This window comes from Choristoneura fumiferana, chromosome Z, assembly GCF_025370935.1.
Source record: "Choristoneura fumiferana chromosome Z, NRCan_CFum_1, whole genome shotgun sequence".
In the NCBI taxonomy this organism is placed as follows: domain Eukaryota; kingdom Metazoa; phylum Arthropoda; class Insecta; order Lepidoptera; family Tortricidae; genus Choristoneura; species Choristoneura fumiferana.
The window spans coordinates 29,307,686-29,327,197 of NC_133472.1; the positions used below are offsets into that span (position 1 = coordinate 29,307,686).

General features: G+C 35.8%; 1 protein-coding gene across 1 annotated transcript in view; it reads right to left on the reverse strand.

Annotated features, from left to right (window-relative positions):
- Positions 1-12,523: 12,523 nt before the first annotated feature.
- Positions 12,524-19,512, reverse strand: part of LOC141433735 (solute carrier family 7 member 14) — a 126,364-nt gene continuing 119,375 nt past the window's right edge. The window contains exons 16-18 of the mRNA XM_074095837.1: positions 19,126-19,253; positions 18,110-18,308; positions 12,524-12,655 (exon numbers count right to left, since the gene is read on the reverse strand). Coding sequence (XP_073951938.1) covers positions 12,559-12,655; positions 18,110-18,308; positions 19,126-19,253 — 424 coding nt within the window. The 3' untranslated portion in view covers positions 12,524-12,558. The remainder of the gene's footprint in view (positions 12,656-18,109; positions 18,309-19,125; positions 19,254-19,512) is intronic.

Below are 19,512 nucleotides of genomic sequence, written 5' to 3' on the forward strand. Positions count from 1 at the left end.
CATTAATTTAGCGACTTTTAAAAATAATGGAGACTGAATTTTATTTTTTTCATACAAATTAAATAATGCTATCAATGTACGCCATCCTAGAACACAACTGACGTCACCTGTCACGGTACAAACGTCAAGCATTTTGCTTTACATTGCCTCTCGAATAAACTTAAAAGTGTAATAAAAATAAAAAAACCAAGTAAGTAATTATTTTTGAAAGTCGCTGAACTAATGTTGTTCAGTTTGAAGTGAAGAGTATGATTTATGTTTTAATGATTTGCTCATATTACAGGCCTCACCCGGTATAAGTGAAAAAATATATCATAAAACAACAATAATAACTACCTTGACCCATTTTTGGCTCTTGCCAGCATACCTACAATTACATTAACAACAATAAGCTTGTCTAAAAAGATGAATTGCCCCGCAAATGCATAATATTAAGTACCTAATAGTATTTTAAGTACCTGCTTAACAATTATGAGTAGGTACGACATCTGTAATTTCGCAGTATATGAAGTACCTATGTTGCAAATCAAATAAAACACATTTCGAGAGTAAACGTCTTAAACAAGTAAAAATAGCTACTTAGTTCATAAAGGTAACAATTATTGGGAATATAAAATAACATTAGTAAGTAGTCATTGAATCTAGCCTTTGAATTAGGCCTGCTGAAAGGACTTGGCATGACAAAACGTAGGCTTGTAACCATGTGGCCGTAGCTTTATTTTTTTTCAGTAGGTACTTGTAATTATTCAAGAAGAGTTAAATAAGTAACTCAAGAACGGCGCAACTGTAGGCGATTTTAAACAAATCAGCTCAGCCAACTTAAAGTTGAGCAAGTTAATAATTTAAAAGTACCTAAACGTGCTGGGCTCCACGAACCAATCACACGGACCAAACTGATCTTAGTTACCTACGTATAATCGAAATGGCGCCAAATCAGACGACGACGACGCCATGAAATTTATGATAACTTTGTCAAACCTGAGGCCGTATTGCCGACGCTCGCGATCGCAATCAAATGACAAAACTTCCCATACAAAAACTGTCATTTGAATGCGATCGCGAGCGTCAGAAACGCTTAGGCAATACTGCCTCTGTCCACTCCTTGCCATCGGCATCGGCTTCAGTAGGAAATAAATACATTAATTATACATTCAACATTTTGATTACATTATATTAGTTATACGTACATGCTTACAACAACATGGCTTAAGTTATGGTTACAATTAGTTTTACTATTGACTTTATTATCAGAGTTCACTACACGATATCCTTGTTTTTTTTGTTCATTTCTGTACCTACAGATGTATGAGTAACGAGTCGGTACGAGTCGCTACGAATAGTTACAAGTTTGACTATTTATGGACCACAGAGTTATTTTTTGTTAAATATACGCAAAATGTGGAATTTTAGCTGATAATAAAGTCGATAAATTTCCATAACAATATATGAATTAGAAAACTTCAATCACTATCTATGCCGAAAACAATTGCAATATTTTCAACTGAAACGTTGAGCATATTGCATATTGAAAGTTAAACGGACTTAGATTCACAGTGTTGTGTGTCTATTCTAACTGAAACTTAAAACATCGAGTTCAGTCTGGTAACAGATTAATATTTGAGCCCTGATCACTACAAACGACGGTTGACATCAAGTGATTAAATATTATGAATCGTACTGACTAAGTAGTTATATAAAATGTTGAGAGGGGTAGCCGTCACGTATCCGTCCCACCCTAACCCGAGCAGAAAATCCTGCGGAAGAGATTGCGTTTTATACTTAAGTGCAATAAAATGATCTGATGTTATCTTCGAGCGTGGGGGAAGTAGGTACAGCCGAGGCTTTCGCGCGTGCTGTCGGTCGGTGCGGCATGGCACAGAGCCGCGTGACTACACCCTTGTTCTTCTTTGGCGCTTTATACGGGGATTATAAAAAGCACCGCAATCCTTAGTAGCCTTTCTTCAAAACCTTTCGAATGTTTTGTTTTTGTACGTACGAAACAAATTAATTTGTATTTTTGTAGTTTGTGATACTACACGCCTAGCATCTCCATGGAATCTACTATCAAGTTTTTAAAACATTAGTATCTTACAACGACAATTCATTTGGACTAAATTCTGCCCTTAGAGAAAACGCATCGTGCATTTATCAAACATCAACAATTTTTTAAGGCCTAGGTATTATTTATTTATTAAACATTTTACCCCGAAGCGTTTTGTCGCGAGACTGGCCACTGACAAGCAGCTTAATGTTCCTTTAATTTTATCTTACAATACTACTATATCATAGAAAAGTGAAAGTTTATAGCGGTAAAAAAGATCATCGAGTGACCATCATGCGGAAGATGGAATGTATATCCTGGACAAAGTAGGTAATACAAACATGACCTCTTTCAAGGACCTGACATTATCAGCTCCGTTCTAACTATACAGATCACTTGAGAACTTGATCACCATATTTGTTACAATATTGTCTCGTTAACAGATAAAGTAGATGCAAGTGTTTGATGAACGATGAACGACACTTGTACTCTTTGCATGGGAAAATTCGAATCCAACAGTCGGTCTGCGATTTCGCATTTTATTATTACCTACCCATTTCAAAATTTCTAACTAAGTAACACGTTTAACTTAAACGAAAGTCTTGTAAAGATATGTTTATTAGGAGTATGCTATAGAATAGTAAATGTATAGCGTAATCAGTTCCTCGAGTTAGATAAAACAACAGTCTCAAGCTAGGTACTAGTGCTCCTAGAGAGGGTGTACTTAATGAACTTGTTATCGTTACCTATTCGTAAAATACAACTGGTTACCAAACAATGCAGATTAATTGGTATTATATAGGCATACAGACTTTTTTGAATGTGTCGTCACTACTTGACTTTTTTAGAGGTAGAATATAATTAAAGGACCAATGACTAACTTATGAAATACTATTAGATGGAACGTCGGCCTAATTCGTTAACCTGCTTAGTCCACTTTTGGGTGAAAATTACTTTTCATACTTGTCAAAAAGTGCACACCATTCTCTACCGTTTAGTAAAGGAATAACGGCGATTTCTGCATAAATAAGTGTCAAATCTTATGCCCGAAAAACTGCTTTCTGAATCTCCACACAGAAAATGTGCTAAGTCCAGTTCGGGCCTTAGTTTTGCACTGACAGTTATTCGCGATGCCACGTGCCTGTTGCGTCTTGCGATGTTTTACTAAAAATTCGGTTTATTTGAGTATGACAACAGAAATTTATTTTATATATTAAATAATTATTAAAATTATCAACAGTCAAAATGGACTTAGACGGTTAACGAATTAGGCCGACGATATATTAAATTTGTATACTAAAACAAAATGTTAAAGCGGTACTTTAAGTGTTAACGTTTAATCAAATTATTGAAATAAACTATTAGTCAGTGCCTACTTCTTTTATGTAGGTAGGTACTACATAGACGTAGCGCTTTATTGATGACAAGTTACATTATTCATTTTGTCTAAAATTAAGTTTATTTGCTAACTAATCAATTAAAAACTAAATTACAGGATTGAGATTCACAGGTATCTTTTTTATAATATGAATGTTTTGAATATTTATACATAGATTGAATATTTAACATCACAATCATGTTAACATGTAGAAGAATAATAATAAGTATGTATATTAATTATAACAAAATAGAGGTGGTAGAGGTGTCTTCAATGCAGGGTTTGGTAGACTGTCTGCCGTTCTGGCATAAGTAGCTACAATTGTGGTGGTGGTAGTAGAAGTGTACGGTCGGTTCCCTAACTTATGTAGGTATCCAATTTTTCATACCTACTAGTTGCGTCCATAGGGGAAAACCAGGTAATTTTTTTTCTTAAAGTACTTGTGGGTGACCTCAGGGTAATGGGAGCCAAAACTTTTTTTCTTTAGCTCTTATATTTCCCAAAATTGATTACAAATGTGATGATTAATTGTTCTTAAATGATAGCCGATTAAATAAATTTTGTTATGAGGCGGTTGCAATAATGATTTGCTATAAATTTGTTCTATTATTTCAAGTCTCGCTTAAGTGACCCCCATTACCCCTTTCTCCCTTAAATAAAATTGAAAACCGACCAACCGTGTGTAAGGCCACGTGCGGTGTAGGGTTCCGTAGATGCGGTAAATATTCAAATTGTAGATGGAGAGGGGTTGAAGTATTTGACTCTTACCAAAAATTACCAATTTAAAGTTTAAGAATTTGCAAGCGGATCTCTTGAAAGACTTATCCAACGACACCCCACAATATGGGTTTATAGACGAGAAAAAAAATCAACTTCGCTTTACTTGTTAGATGTTTTTTTTTAAGTTTATTTTATCTCATTGTCAGCGTGATTACCATGTACAGTCGCCGTCAGATATTTCGGAGCGGCCAAGGTGTTCAAAAATATCGATACATGAACTTTAATACCTTAATAATAGAGTGCATATTCCGATATTGTTGACCGCCTTGGCCGCTCCGAAATATTTGATGGCGACTGTACACTCGCGCAAAATGACAGTTTTATAACAGTAACAGTCTCTAAGCTAAGCCGCGGACGGACAGACGGACATGGCGAAGCTGTAACCGTTTCTTGTAGAACTACTTAACCCCAAAAAGACAACACTCACATCCCACCTGCATTAGAGTATCAACCAAATAAAATTTGCAATAAACTTGTAAAAATTGACATAAAATATCAAATTCCATTAAAGTAATTCGAATATTTTGTACCTAATATTTAGGTAAAATATCACATTTTTAGTTGCGAAAACACTTTTTAATTGAATTGGCCAACATATAAGAAAATATGAATACGTGCTACGAGTATACCATATATCTGCATAGTCTACTTTAATTAAAGTTACCCTCAGAAAATATTAAATGTTTCTTTTACATAACAATAACGTTTCTTACGAATTGCTGGCAGGGGCGGATTTCCCAATAGGCCAGTAGGCCCTGGCAAAACTTGCTGATATTTTTTTCTTAGTTATGTTTGTCCTTTGTGAACTCACACGTCAATTATAATTATTACGCGTGATATTTTACTCTATGTAAGTTCACGCATTGCGAAGGAGGGGGAAGGGGGAGGTGGTTTGCAATCTATCGGCGGCCTAGAGCGGCCAGGGTAACAAATCCGCCCCTGATTGCTGGTTAAATAGTTAAAACAGTTCTAGATTTTGTAATTTTGAAAACAACTTTTATTTTATTTTTTATCACTGTAAAAATCTTTCCAAAATATTATATCACCAGTAATTATAATAACTATGAATAATAATACAAATTATTCTGTGCGTAGGTATTTATAGAAGTTAAAATGAATTAACAGTCGAAAATTGTTTTCCAAAAATAATTTAAACAAGGTAGGAACAAGATTAACCATATTTCTCGGGCGGCTTGTGAATTATTGTTTACGCAGATACAAAGACAGTTCCTATATCCGAAACCACATAAGTAGATAACTAAATAAATTTGTTTTGCTATACCGCAATTTTCTTTAATGTCCCTCACACACAGGTGTTATGTTTTCCGTAAAGTGAGACTGTTAGTAAATAAACGAGCGATACGCTGTAAATCTATGGAAAAAATATATATAAAGTAGGTATAATAGCTGAATATGGCACACAATTGTATACGGTATAATGTCTCTTCTCGATAATATTAGAATACATTATTCTAGGTTAGCTGGAAGAGATCCCATTTCAGGGATAAGCTCGCCTGTGCTCTCTTTTCTGTGTATTTGTATTTATTTAATTTTTATGCGCAATAAAGAGTTTACATACATACATACAATATTTTCCATTCTTTCTAAAATACTGAAAAATTTTGCGCATGTGCTTCGGGAAGCCAGAGAAATTTGGTAAAACCGTACCTAAATATAATAACTATTTAAATAAGAACTACTTAATGTGTAGGTACTTTGTAAAATAATAATTAACAGGAATAGGCATATGTTCCGGAAGTAATTTGATTCACATGGTTAAGGGCTGACTCTACTTCAATTTAGCTGACATAATATATACTAAGTACTATTTTAAAACGTTCCTACTTAGTATGATATGTTTGGTAAAGGTTTGGTAAGATTTAGCGAATGCAACTTTTCAAGCAACTTTGTTTGGGAAGTGGCCCGTCATGTTTTGCTTGTTAGTGTATTTAAATGGCGCGATTATTTTGATTCCGCCACATTGAAACAGCCTTTTTATTAGTTTTGAAGATATCAGCACAAGCAATGGGTAGTCTTAAGTAGTTTTAAATTTGCAATAGTGTAGGTTTACAAGCATAGTACCTACTAAGTACCACATAAACTTGGTGGATATAAAATCCTGTTTATTCAATGTGATCACAATGCTCAATTTTGTGCGACACCAATACGGTATTTGACTATTTTTATATGTTTTATAAATTAAAACTACACAATGCCTGTTATCGAGTAGAGAAACATTTTTTAAGCTACCTTTACAAATAACAAAGTTATAAAGGTTTGAAATTCAAGATTAGACAGAGAAAGACATACTGGCATGTGACGTCACACGCCAGTAGCGCCCTACTTGCTGTATAGAGAAAAGCGTTTGAGAAAGTGACAGGTATATAGATTTTTCAAAAAAACACTATAAATCCAATCTTCAACCGATTTAAGTTTCCTCTTCGCTAAACATTGTCTGTATATCTATATTTTCATAATAATATTAAGATATGGCAAATTCAGGAGTTGTCAAATACCGTATTAGATCCCAGATTTACGGAAGTATGAAGTACCTCCCGAGCTGAACTAGATAATTTAATTAGTTACTCAGAGTAGTTGACAATCCCAAAGTAAGAAACATGAAAATTTTACTCGATAGTAAATAAAACAACGAACAAACATAAATTTTAACAAAAAAATGTACGGGAACCGAAACGGAACTCGTATTATCGAAGGCCTCCCCTTCGGGTCGGCCTTCAAACTTACTCGTTCATCTATTGCTTACTTTCCAGCCTCTACAGCAATGTAAAAAGTGACTTGAGATCTATCTTTTTTTTGTTTTCTAATGGGTAAATATTTTCCGTAAATTATATAAGCAACTGCAATACATTACATCGTAATTTCGCTTGTTGCGTTTTATGTAACCCATTCCACAATTTTATTGTTCCAATAAAAACTTAGTGATGGCTATATGGATAGGGCTTTGGCTGTATTCATCTCTTGTTTGATAAAGTTGTTTCTATAAATATATGCTTAGAAATAGCACTTTGAAATTGATTTACCTATTATTTAATTTATAAATGTATAACTAACTAACTTAAATTTTATTTAACGCAATATGAGATCAATTCATGACATCAACGTAATTATTCAGACAGGCGAACACCTAATAAAATATCTATGTAACATATAATTTTAAATAATTATATAATAGTAACTAAGCGAATTGCTCAATACTTATTAACATTTCAACCCTTCACTTTTTCAATCAATCCCACAGTTCCGAGAATTTACACAGCTTTAAGGAGCGGCCACACCGCTGCTTAAAAAACGGTGACGGTGCGGAATCGCAGTGAAGCACCGTATGCGCACCGTTTTTTGCATGCTTTCCACACCGCTGCTTAAAATACGCAAACGGTGCGGAATCGCAATGACGTGCCGTAAACGTCACGATTTTTGTTCATCCTGACTCCTCCTGTTTACGGCACGTCACTGCGATTCCGTAATTTTAAGCAGCGGGGTGACCGCTCCTTTAAACGTGAAAAGCTTTACGATATAAGTCAGTTTATTGTTTTGTAACCACACGTGAATTGCGTAATCAATATTTAGATATTTGGTTTGCTTCTTAAAAATCATAGACTTTTCCAAGTAGTGTGATCAATAAATTTGTTATTTAAAATAACTAAACTCATGAAAAGTAAATTAGCAAAATACATATTGGCCAAAAAATAGAAAAATGTATAAAAATAATACTATGAATTGTTTCCTATAAACCGTGCTTCTTTGCTCTCCTTTCCTTTTTTCTTGTTTTACTTTCTTTGTTCCTTTGAGAAGATAGGTTTGATTTTTTACCCCCGAATGCAAAATAGACTAAGTACAAGTTAAATGAATTATAGCTAGCTAGCTTTCAACCACTTCTGTTGGTCAATACCAATTCACTCATATTAGCCTGTACTCTGTAAGGCAAAGTGGCGCATTCAGGATGGCCGAACACGGTGTAGTAATTTTTGCAAGGATAGCTATGCGGTCATTCTCGGTACTTACTTGCAATTGGTAATTCAAATAGAAGTACCTTTACCTACTTACGACGCAGTTTATAAATAGTATGTTTTTTTTATCACTGATGAGCAGATTTCGGAACTTCGCGGCATGGAAGTATGGCCAGTAAGGGTCTTAGAGACCTTTAAAAAACGGTAAGTACCCACTAGGAAATACTTTACTACCTACTCTTAATGACTTCCCTCCGCAATCGTGATTCTGCCGCTATGGTGTTGTGCTGTTAGTTGATAATTGTAAACTAAACATTAACAGCTCAAATCAAAATGGTCGAAGAGTTCACTACAACGGTCGAGTTCCCCAAAATCTGTGCATAGCCAAGCAATCTTTAATAGTTTTACACGCGCCAGATGTAAACTGAGATTAATGTCTGAGCGTTAGATAATATCTCTGAACGATTTGGTAAAATCGACTAAAAATCCCGTTGTCATTTTGCTGGCAAAATTCAAATATGGGACCCTTCGTAGGTACGTAAATAATTTGCTCAAACAGAAAAAACTCAAATAATAATTTAAAATCATCAGTAAAAAATAATATAACAAACAAATTGCTGAACAAAAAGGAACATGCTTATTGAAAAGATAAAACTCTTCTTTGATAGTTATTATGAGTAATCTCATTTTTGTTGAAATAAAACTTTTGTAACTGAAAAATGGGAAGAATGGACGCATTTATGTTTGACCGTGACCGGGCACGGGTAGGCCGACCGACATGCAACTTAATAGGGGGACAGAGGGGCAAAAGGAACGAGTTTTACATAGAGACGCGTTTCAGGCCGTTTATATCTACGGCGACTTTTGTAGGTAAGTCCTCGGTCTTGAAATGAACGGCGAACTATGTATCAAAACGTCCAACAAAAAGTTGAAAGTGTAATTAATTTCGGTGGTTTAGTCGTCCCAGGTACCGTAGTCTTGGTCAGGGTAAGCCCACGGCATCGGGCGACTGGAGGTGTGAGACGTAGTGCTGTTAGTCTTGGCGTTATACCTGGAACATTGAAGAATTCAATTGTAACTCAAATATTCTGAAGATTATTTGTCGAATTAAATGATATTGTAACCGATAACTCAATGGTACACGGGTATCACGGTCTCACGGTATATAGTTTCATGTTCAAAATGTTTGTCGACTTCAATTAAGTACCTAGAAGCATTATATTGTATTTTTTTTCGATTACTTTTAAGTTACCTACTAGCCTTCATCCCCAGCTTCGCTCGCATGACCTATTAGGTAGGACTGGTAGTAGAAAAGTCTGTAATTTTTACAAATTCTCATGGAAGTTTCCAGAACCTACAATATGTTGTTCATTTATTTTGCATTAATAATATGTTCGCATTTATAATAATAGTAGGTACCTACATGATAACTCGTTAGCGCTACGCCTACGCCCTGCGTATGTGGTGCAATGCACCATCAACAATTTTTTGCATGCTCGGCTTAAGGACAAGGCATTTGATTTTTTACATTAAGTATATATACGATTGGACGACCAGATGGCCTAGTGGTTAGAGATCCTGACTACGAATCTTGTGGTCCCGGGTTCAATTCCCGTGTCGGGGCAGATATTTGTATGAAAAATACGAATGTTTGTTCTCGGGTCTTGGGTGTTTAATATGTATTAAGTATATATCTATCTATATAATTATATTTATCCGTTGCTTAGTACCCATAAAACAAGCATTGCTAAGCTTACTTTGGGACTAGGTTAATTGGTGTGAATTATCCCGTGATATTTATTTATTTTATTTATATAATACTATTTCGTACACATTTTGCCATCTTTTATTTCAAAATCTCGCGAATAAATCGATGGCAGCAAAGTAGATACGGACATCTACATTTTTTCAAAAATGCTTTTTTTACAAAAAATAACTTATTTCAACTATATCTATAAGTCTGTTAAAAAAATATTTCAAATTTCAAAATAATGAAGAAAATTTGGCACGTAAAAGAAAACATCTACACTAGCTTTTGAAAAAACATCGCAGTAGAAACGGACATTTGAATTTATCCGCTTTTACTTCGGAGCTTTGACAGGATGCTTGTGACGTCAATAAAGTCACATGCCACTTGTCCGTTTATACGTCATACTTTTTGCATATGTCTCAATCTACAAAGTTATTATTTCTAATTTCTATGAGGAAATTATTTGTTTTTTCTTAAAATATTTAAACAAATAGATATATTACTTAACATTGGTTTCATACACTTGTTTGTTTTTTTTATTTAGACAGCAAATGAATTAAAATTCTTAACCTAAGTAAGTACTTAAGTTTCTATTGCTTGCAGCTTACCGCTTTTTGGAAACGACACGCCTGAACAGATTTTGACTGATGATGACGAGCAATCTGTTTTTTTCCTAATAGGTATATAAGTAGTAGGTAGAATATCGATTATACTATTCATCATCAGCCAATAGCAGTCCGGACATAGGCCTCCCCCATAGACCGCCATTGCGCCCTGTCTTCGGCTAGACACATCCAGCTTTTACCACCAGCCTTTCGCAGATTGTCCCTCTACCTGAACGGAGGGCGTCTTGGACTACGTTTGCCGAGACGCGGTCTCCACTCAATATCTTCAGCGGTTGTCGGTGCTTCAACAGATATGACCCAGCCCACTGCCACTTCAAGTTGTTAATTCTATGAACTATGTCGATGACCTTAGTTCTGTGTCGGATAGTCTCGTTGCGGATTTTATTCTTCAGAAAAACTCCGAGCATAGCTCGTTCCATAGCTGGCAGGGCCGCATTTCAGCTCCGTATGTCATGACGGGTAGGACGCACTGGTTAAAAACTTTCGTTTTCAGACATTACGGTATAATTGACGAAAAAACTCGACATAATTTTCCGAATGCTGCCCAGCCCAGCTGAATCCTTCTCTTGGCCTCCTTCTCAAAGTTGTGTTCTACCTAAGGCTACTGTTACATTATGCTCGTTATTAGCATGCTAATAAGCATGCTAGTACCTGCTGTACCTGTATGACACAGAAAAAGCATGCTTAATAGTAGCAAGCCGTGGTGGCCGAGTGGTTTGACCTATGGCCTCTCAAGCAGAGGATCGTGGGTTCAAACCCCGGCTCGCACCTCTGAGTTTTTCGGAATTCATGTGCGAAATTACATTTGAAATTTACCACGAGCTTTACGGTGAAGGAAAACATCGTGAGGAAACCTGCACAAACCTGCGAAGCGATTCAATGGTGTGTGTGAAGTTCCCAATCCGCACTGGGCCCGCGTGGGAACTACAGCCCAAGCCCTCTCATTCTGAGAGTAGGCCTGTGCGCAGCAGTGGGACGTATATAGGCTGGGATTATTATTATTATAATAGTAGCACGTCCCTATGCACACATGCTAGTAAGTAGCATTTGCTGAATAGTAGCATGCTTTCGTGCTAGTAACTAGCATGTGTTGGTACCTTAACTGCAAAATCAGGCCGAGGTATGTGTACTCCGAAACAACATCAAGAAGATTTCCACTAACGATGACGGGCCTCTGATCCATGTGGCCATTGATGACAATTTTGGTATTATCCACATTCATTATAGCATTATATTATTTATACTATTATAGTACATACTGTTTTATTTTTACAGTTTATATTGTTTTGTTTTGGGATATATTTTGTACGTAATTTTATTACTTGTACCTACTGTTGATTTATTTAATTTATTAGTGTAAAACTATAAAAAATAACTTAGTTTTTGAGTACGTAAAAACAATTATGAGTAAACAAAAATAAAACAAAAAAATATTTTTTAATTTAACACATATTTTGGGGTTTTTAACGAAATAAATGAATTTATATGATAGACAGCGATGAGGTTGAGTGGTAGATAACTCATTTAATAATATGAATAAAATGATTAATGCAAAGTAAATAAAGACATCTACAAAATTTTATCAAAAAAAGGGTGAATACTCGTTGCATGTTGTTTAGATTATCTCTAAACACTCCTCTAAGTTTTACCGGAGATTCTTACCTTAGCTTATTCGTTTTTTATAACGGAAAAGGCGTTTGTTTCATTACAACGCATAAACGGATATCAGGCAGATGTCTTCCTCTACGTTTAAGCTCTTTCAAAGTAAAAAAAGACATCTACAATTTTTCATTAAAATAATGTTACAGAAATAAAATCTGTTGAACAATCACCAAAGAACATTATTTTAATGCATCATAGAAAATTTCATGGTAATCAGTCCATTAATCTCAAAGTAGTCATTATTTTTTACTAAATACGCTCTCCTGTAAAATAGCTATTTTGTAGATGTCTTCTTTTACTTTGCTGCCATCGAAATGTATTCTTTGTTTTCTATTAATCAGAGAAGTGAATGCTCACCGCGTTTCGACTTGCTTGTAGGCGCTCCCGGAGGATCGGGCGGAAGGTGCTTCCAGCTCGGTCTCGTGCCAGGCTAGCAGGGGGTCCGGGAAGCTGCGCCGACCAACATACACATACGATAAGTACAAGAATAATGTATTTTCATCGGGAAAAGTCGGATTTCAATGGAAATACGGCAGCTCCCGAATCGTTAATAAATGATTATGATAATGTTAAATTAGTGACATTTTCATATCCACTAATATGGAATCTTAATATGGAACTTTATTACTTAGTGTCAAATGTCACAAGACGTACACGTACTTTGCCGATGGGTACTAAATGTAGGCAATTGAGAGAGCACGACAAATACGAATTTTTTACACACAAAAAACCATTATACACATCATACATCTTGTACCTACATAAACATAACACACTAAATCACTGTATAACACATGTCTATAAAAGTCGAAGTCTTCAATGTACGATAATTACCATAGATCTTTTTAAGGGGCTCATGGAGCTATGTACGTACAAGTATGGTCGTTAATCTAATTTAAGTATTCATTTTATTTACTTAACAATGCAGTTAGTATGAAAAAGAGGATACTTAATAAATATGCTAGGGCGCGACTGTAGGTACACGGAACGATAATGGTCATTTGTGCAACAAGAGAGCAAAGTCGTTTTTTGGTGCGAGGGTTGATTTTGAATCCCGAGTAAGCGAAGGATTCTACAATTGAATCACGAGCGATAGCGAGTGATTCTAGGTTAAAATCATGAGATCAGCGAGGGATTCAAACACACGAGATTCAAAAAAACTTTGGTCTCGTGTGACACATACAACTTTTCACCGGAGCAGCGAGAACATTTAAATTAAAGGTTAAAATAAAACCACATATTATATTTAGAAGACAAAAATATCAAAAACTTTTGTTAAGATATACATATAGTACCTACTTACTTAATCATATTTAAAACTCATTCTCGAAAACGATTCATACAGTCACCATTAAGATAGGCAGTATACGGAACGAATTTATTAAAAAAAAGACCAGCGGCTTTAGTACAACGTGGTTGCATACTTTATTAAAAGAGTGGGATAATTGTAATATTTCGGAGATATTTCTCTGTCATATAACTCACTATGTTTTTTTAAACCTCATTTCACCTCGTGTTTTTGTTCTTCAATTTGTCCTTATTATAATTAATTAATTATTGACATATTTTTAATGCTAAACGTCAACACAGTAGGTATTTTTTTATTAGGTTGGTATAATGCTTCTTGCTTAATTAAAAAGTAAAAAAAAAAACTAAGAATAAAGTCGTTTAGGGGCATACATGTCCAAATGTCAGAAAGTCCAGGTGTCACATTGTCCATGGTCAAAAAGTCCGAAGGATGAAACGTCCTAGTGTCTAAAAGTCCTAGCGTCAAAAAGTCCATGGTCAAAAAGTCCGAAGTATTAAACGTACTAGTGCCTGAAAGTCCTAGCGTCAAAAAGTCCATAGTTAAAAAGTCCGAAGGATGAAACATCCTAGTGTCTGAAAGTCCTAGCGTCAAAAAGTCCATATTTAAAAAGTCCGAAGGATTAAACGTCCTAGTTCTGAAGGCCTGAATCCCATAATGTCTCATTGTATAAAAATATGACTAACACAACTAAATGATAAATATAACTGAAATAGATTAGAGAGCTAGATTGCTCATCTGCATTATTTCCAGTCTGTTATCTAACACCCTGAGACCCATTCTCAGTAAGATCCAGATGCATCTATGATGCTTCGTACATGTCATGTCGAGTCGACAAGAATTGACCAGCTGATCCAGTCATGCAGATGGACTGGGGCCTCATTCTACATTGTCTCTTTCCATATTGTTATCGTATTGTCTACGTGGTGGCAGCTCTTATTGACTTGACAGTAAAGGCGATCGAGTCGAAAACAATTTGATTGCAATAGGTGTAAACAAAACCAAATTAGAATGAGTGAGACCCCTGGACTCTCGGACATATGGACTATCCGACATTAGGGCATTATAACCTTTGAACTTTTTGACAATGGACAATGTGACACCTGGAATCTCAGACATATGGACTATCCGACATTAAGGCATTATAACCTTCGAACTTTTTGACAATGGACAATGTGACACCTGGACTCTCGGACATATGGACTATCCGACATTAAGGCATTATAACCTTCGGACTTTTTGATCATGGACAATGTGACACCTGGACTTTCTGACATTTGGACATTTATGTCCCTAAACGAATAAAGCGTTTTAAAATTGAGTGGGATATTCGTTCATTTATGCTCGTTTTGTTTGCTAATTTATCTTTGTAGTTTTTTAGTTTATATTTGAGAAAAGCACCGTACAAGCTTCGAGCAATAAATGCTATACTAAATCCCTCTAATAATGCTCTATATACCTACATAATATAGCAGACGTTTTGTAATTTTGCGGTTATATGTGTACCAGAACGTTTGTTGGTTTGTTTCTTTTTGAGCCTACAGAATTTGAAAATCGAACTTCGTATCGATTTGATCCTATGTCTCTTGGTTTTTTCATATTGAAGTGTAAGTGACAGATCAAAGTCAAGTTCAAATATTTGACATTCAGTGAGTGGACCCAGCACTGACCTCAGCATTTAAAAAAATAATTAAAAAGCTACTTTGTCTCACGGAGTGAGCAAAATGCGATTTTGCTCACTGATTTTTCATAGCAAAACCTGCTTGTTTGAGCTGCTGAGGTGAAAAGTATATTATTATCTAATGATTAAATAAAAAAATACCATGGAATAAATTAGTCAACTGAGTACCTACCAAATATTTTTTAATCTCATAGGAAGGATATGAATACCACAATTGTCAAGATTTCATACTTTTAACACCTGTAAATTACTACAGGAATCGAAAGAGTTTTGGCTCCTGAACAGGGGAAAATATTTATTATAATTTATTTCTCCATATTTAAAAAAAAAATACAACAAAATTTAAAAATATTATGCCAAAACTACTACAGAATAGATATATGTTTCCTTTGCCTTTTACACCAGAAAAAGGAGCTGTCTAAATTTTGACAACGTCTATGTCAGATTATGTGATCTTTTTTTTGAAATAGAGACTAGACAAAAGTAATGGATCTATTGTGTGGTAGTTTTGGAGTTATGCCCTTTTAGAATAAGCATATCTTAAAAAAAAATTATAATCGTACCGAAATTTTAAAAATATCAGCGTCCTCTTTCCAAACAGAATACAGAGAACGAATGAAATTATAGTCTTAGAAATATGAAATCTTGTCAATTATTTATTTAAAGTTTATGTAGGTTACTACGTTGCTTTAATAACCTTTTTTTTAGTAATTAATTAGGGGATTAATTTCATTTTAAACTGAACGCAAAATTAGGTACCTACTCTTAAAAATTTAAGTAAGTGTCCTTTGATTTTCCACTGTCATAATCTGCACCAGACCCTCGTGGGAACCATGGCCCAAGCTTTCTTAGTCCGAGAGGAGGCCCCTGCTGCAGTGGGACGTATACAGGCTGTGATAATTATGATCCTTTGAATATAATTTGTCATTTTCATTATTTCGGTCCTATATCACACCGAAGTTGTGTTTTCCAGCGTTTATACGGCACTCGTAAAATTTAATTCAAGTTGGTGTCAATGTTTGGTTAGCGCGTGTGTTCACCGACCTAATATAAACTCCCCTTTGAGAACAAAACTGCAATTTCGGACTGGCTTTGGGTGCTGTGTGCACAATGCTCGCTTTGACTACGCTGTAGGTGTATTTATCAGTAGCATTCACTGGAACCTTTAGGGGAGGGTTCAACTATGTATATACATACTGTTACATTGTTTTCCAGCCAAATATACCTACCTACTTGTATAGCTATGTTTAACTTAAAATGGTTCTCCGAACGAACAGCAGTGTGCAAACAACTATGTACCTACGTGGATTTAATGAAAATGCTATCAGTATTGCACAAAGCCGAAATTGCATGCGTGAAGTTACATTACAGGTACCTACCTAGGTACAGTGCTTTGCGTTTGCATTTAGTGCGGCCCTTTATTACGGTACTATACTTCATTTAATTTAGAATTGGAGGCCACAGCAACATTGTATTGCGGCTCGTGCACTGTAATCTCTTTACAATTAGTACTAGAATAACAATTGACGACACGCAAATAAAGTGGCATTAAAACAATTTTATTTTGCGGCTCCCAGACTATTGTACTGGACTATTTGCTAGGTAAGAAATAGTTGACCAGACGCAATACAATGTTGCTGTGGCCTCCAATTCTAAACTGAATGAAGTATAGGTAAATATAGTTGTGTAAAGGCATCAAAATTAACGTTAGCAAATGGAAAATCCAGACCATTTTATTTAGGTCGTTTACAATTTTATTTTGTATTAAATACGCTACCATTAAGTAATGTTCTCTTTAGATTTAAACGCGACTCGCATTACGAGAACATGATTAAAACATATATATAGACCCAAAGTTTTCAATAGCCGACGTTCAGCGATGGAGATTCGCTAACCTGCTAAAATACTGTGGTTATATCTATTAAAAAGCACATAAGAAAAAAGCAGATAAGGATACTACTTCAGTCTAACACGTGACGTTGAAAAAAGAAATGCATGTTTAGCTTCAAAGCTTAACCATCCTTCATAGAGAATCCATTCATAGAATAATTAATTTCCTTCCCTGTTCCTTGCCACCTGCCCAACGACATTCATGGTCATGAATGTCATAGGTAGGTCCACAGCGGTCAACTGCTACCCGCTTTTTCGAAAATTCTACGGTCATGGTCAGAACGCGCGTTTATTGTCGTTCCAATCGTTAATTTAACTTTTGACAGCTCGAGTACTAATTAAAATAGTGATGCCCTGATGCGTTCCTGATTCGATTTCTTTTCACAATCGATTTTATTCATGAAGAAGTTTTAATCGATTTAACACATTCATATTTTATTTTTGCTCAACATTTTGCATTGTTTTATAAACATTCACAGGTGTTTAAGTTACTATCTTACATATTAAAATAAACCATTTATGTAAAGTTAATATGTTTATCACTTCCGACGGTAATTTAGTAATTTGGTCAATTATGAAGCGGCAAAACTGGACGCGGCAGCGAGGCCAGTTTGTTGTCACACAGCGAGACGCCCGTGGTAGGCAGTATAATTAAAGTGCCTATTTTAGTTGTTTTAACTTTTTAACCCCTAAAGGCATATTAATGTATTTATTATTTTTAAATGATTTTGATATAAAATATAATCACAATAATTTTAAATGTATGTTTTATTTATAAAATCGATTTGCTTCAAAACGGTTTTTATAGTCTATGGTCATTCATTACGAATGGGAAATCAGTAAGTGGGCGGTACCCGTCCATGAAGTACGGTATTCTCTGTAGTAAATTGTACCGAAAATTATTGTAAAACTTCACGTGCGTTATCTGTCAAAAGTTAAATAAACGATTGGAACGACAATAGTGTTGGACGACCGCTGCATAATGCGGTCCTGGGGGCTTTGTTTGCTGCGGTTGGGGTGTACTCACTCAAGATTGCCGTAGAGTCCGCTGCTACCGTCGCCTTCGAAAATGTTACGGTCACCAACGTGGCGAGCTGGTTGGGCGGAAGGCGGCGGCAGCGTGGTGCGGTCCAGAGGGCTCGGGGTGGGCGGGGACACTGCCTCCTCGTCTGTCTTCATCTCCAGGGCAGAGTTCTTGATACCATACTTAAAGTAAACCACTAATCCTGAAGGAAAAAGTCATTTATTGGATCAGGCGGTTGCTTTGCTCTGAAGATGAGCCCTGCTCGAGTTCAAAACGCGACAGTGTAGTGTGGTGGTGGTCATAGATGGGTTTGTGTAAATTGTGTGTGTTCTTGCAGAGCTCGAAAAGGGGGAGCTGTTTTTAGAATTCGCATAATATGGATACATACCTTGTCATTTAATGGTAATTTTACTACAAGTGTTACGTCGCCGTTAATGTAGGTACAATTTTGGCACTTCAGTGGATAAGTGGATATTATTTGATTAGGTATTTACTCTCTGTAAAAGCAGGAATATTAGCATTGAAAATAGAAAATACAGAAAAGCTGATAGTTATCTATTATAATTACACAGAAACTTTTGAATACATTTAAAAACTTGGTCAGTACTCGTTTTACAATGTATTGTCATTTTAGTTTAGTTTAATCATCAAAGTTTTTTTTTATATTTATTTTCAGTGTGTATCTATATTTATATCTACATCTGACAGTAATGACATAAGAATAGCTCACCGAGCTCTGGTTCTTACAGCGCGGAGGTGGAGGCACTGCATGAACACACATTTCTTGCATAGACCTAGCTATCATAAGGTCGCAGGTAAGCAAAGTAATTGTTTCAGTTCAAGGAAAAAGCCCAATTTACACCGCAAGCGGAGTGTACTCCGTATGGACTCAGCGTCACGTACAACGATCGGCTGCATGAAAGTACTTACAATGAACTCCGTTCGCGTTGGAAACTGTGCTTAAGTAAGTTAAGTTTGAATTAGGAACTCTTGCGATAAAACAAAAGAAGATTGCTTACCAATGATCATCCACACAGTGAATCGCACGAGCGTCAGGATGGAGAGGTTCAGGATCAGGTAGATGTTGACGACGATGGCTGTCGCCGGCACGAACGGCAGCGCGGGCGTCGAATACACAAGCGCCGCGCTGGAAATATTAACACACTGACAAGGTGCCTCGCAAAATAGGCTATTCCTATATGTATGCCCAATTATTAGACAACCTAATGGCCAAGTGGTTAGAGAACCTGACTACGAAGCTTGAGGTCCCGGGTTCGATTCCGGCCGGGGGCAGTAGTTTGTATGAATAATACGAATGTTTTCTCGTCTTGGATGTTTAATATCTATTTAAGTACTATTTATTCTACTATAAGTATGTTTTTATCCGTTGCCTACTTAGTATCCAT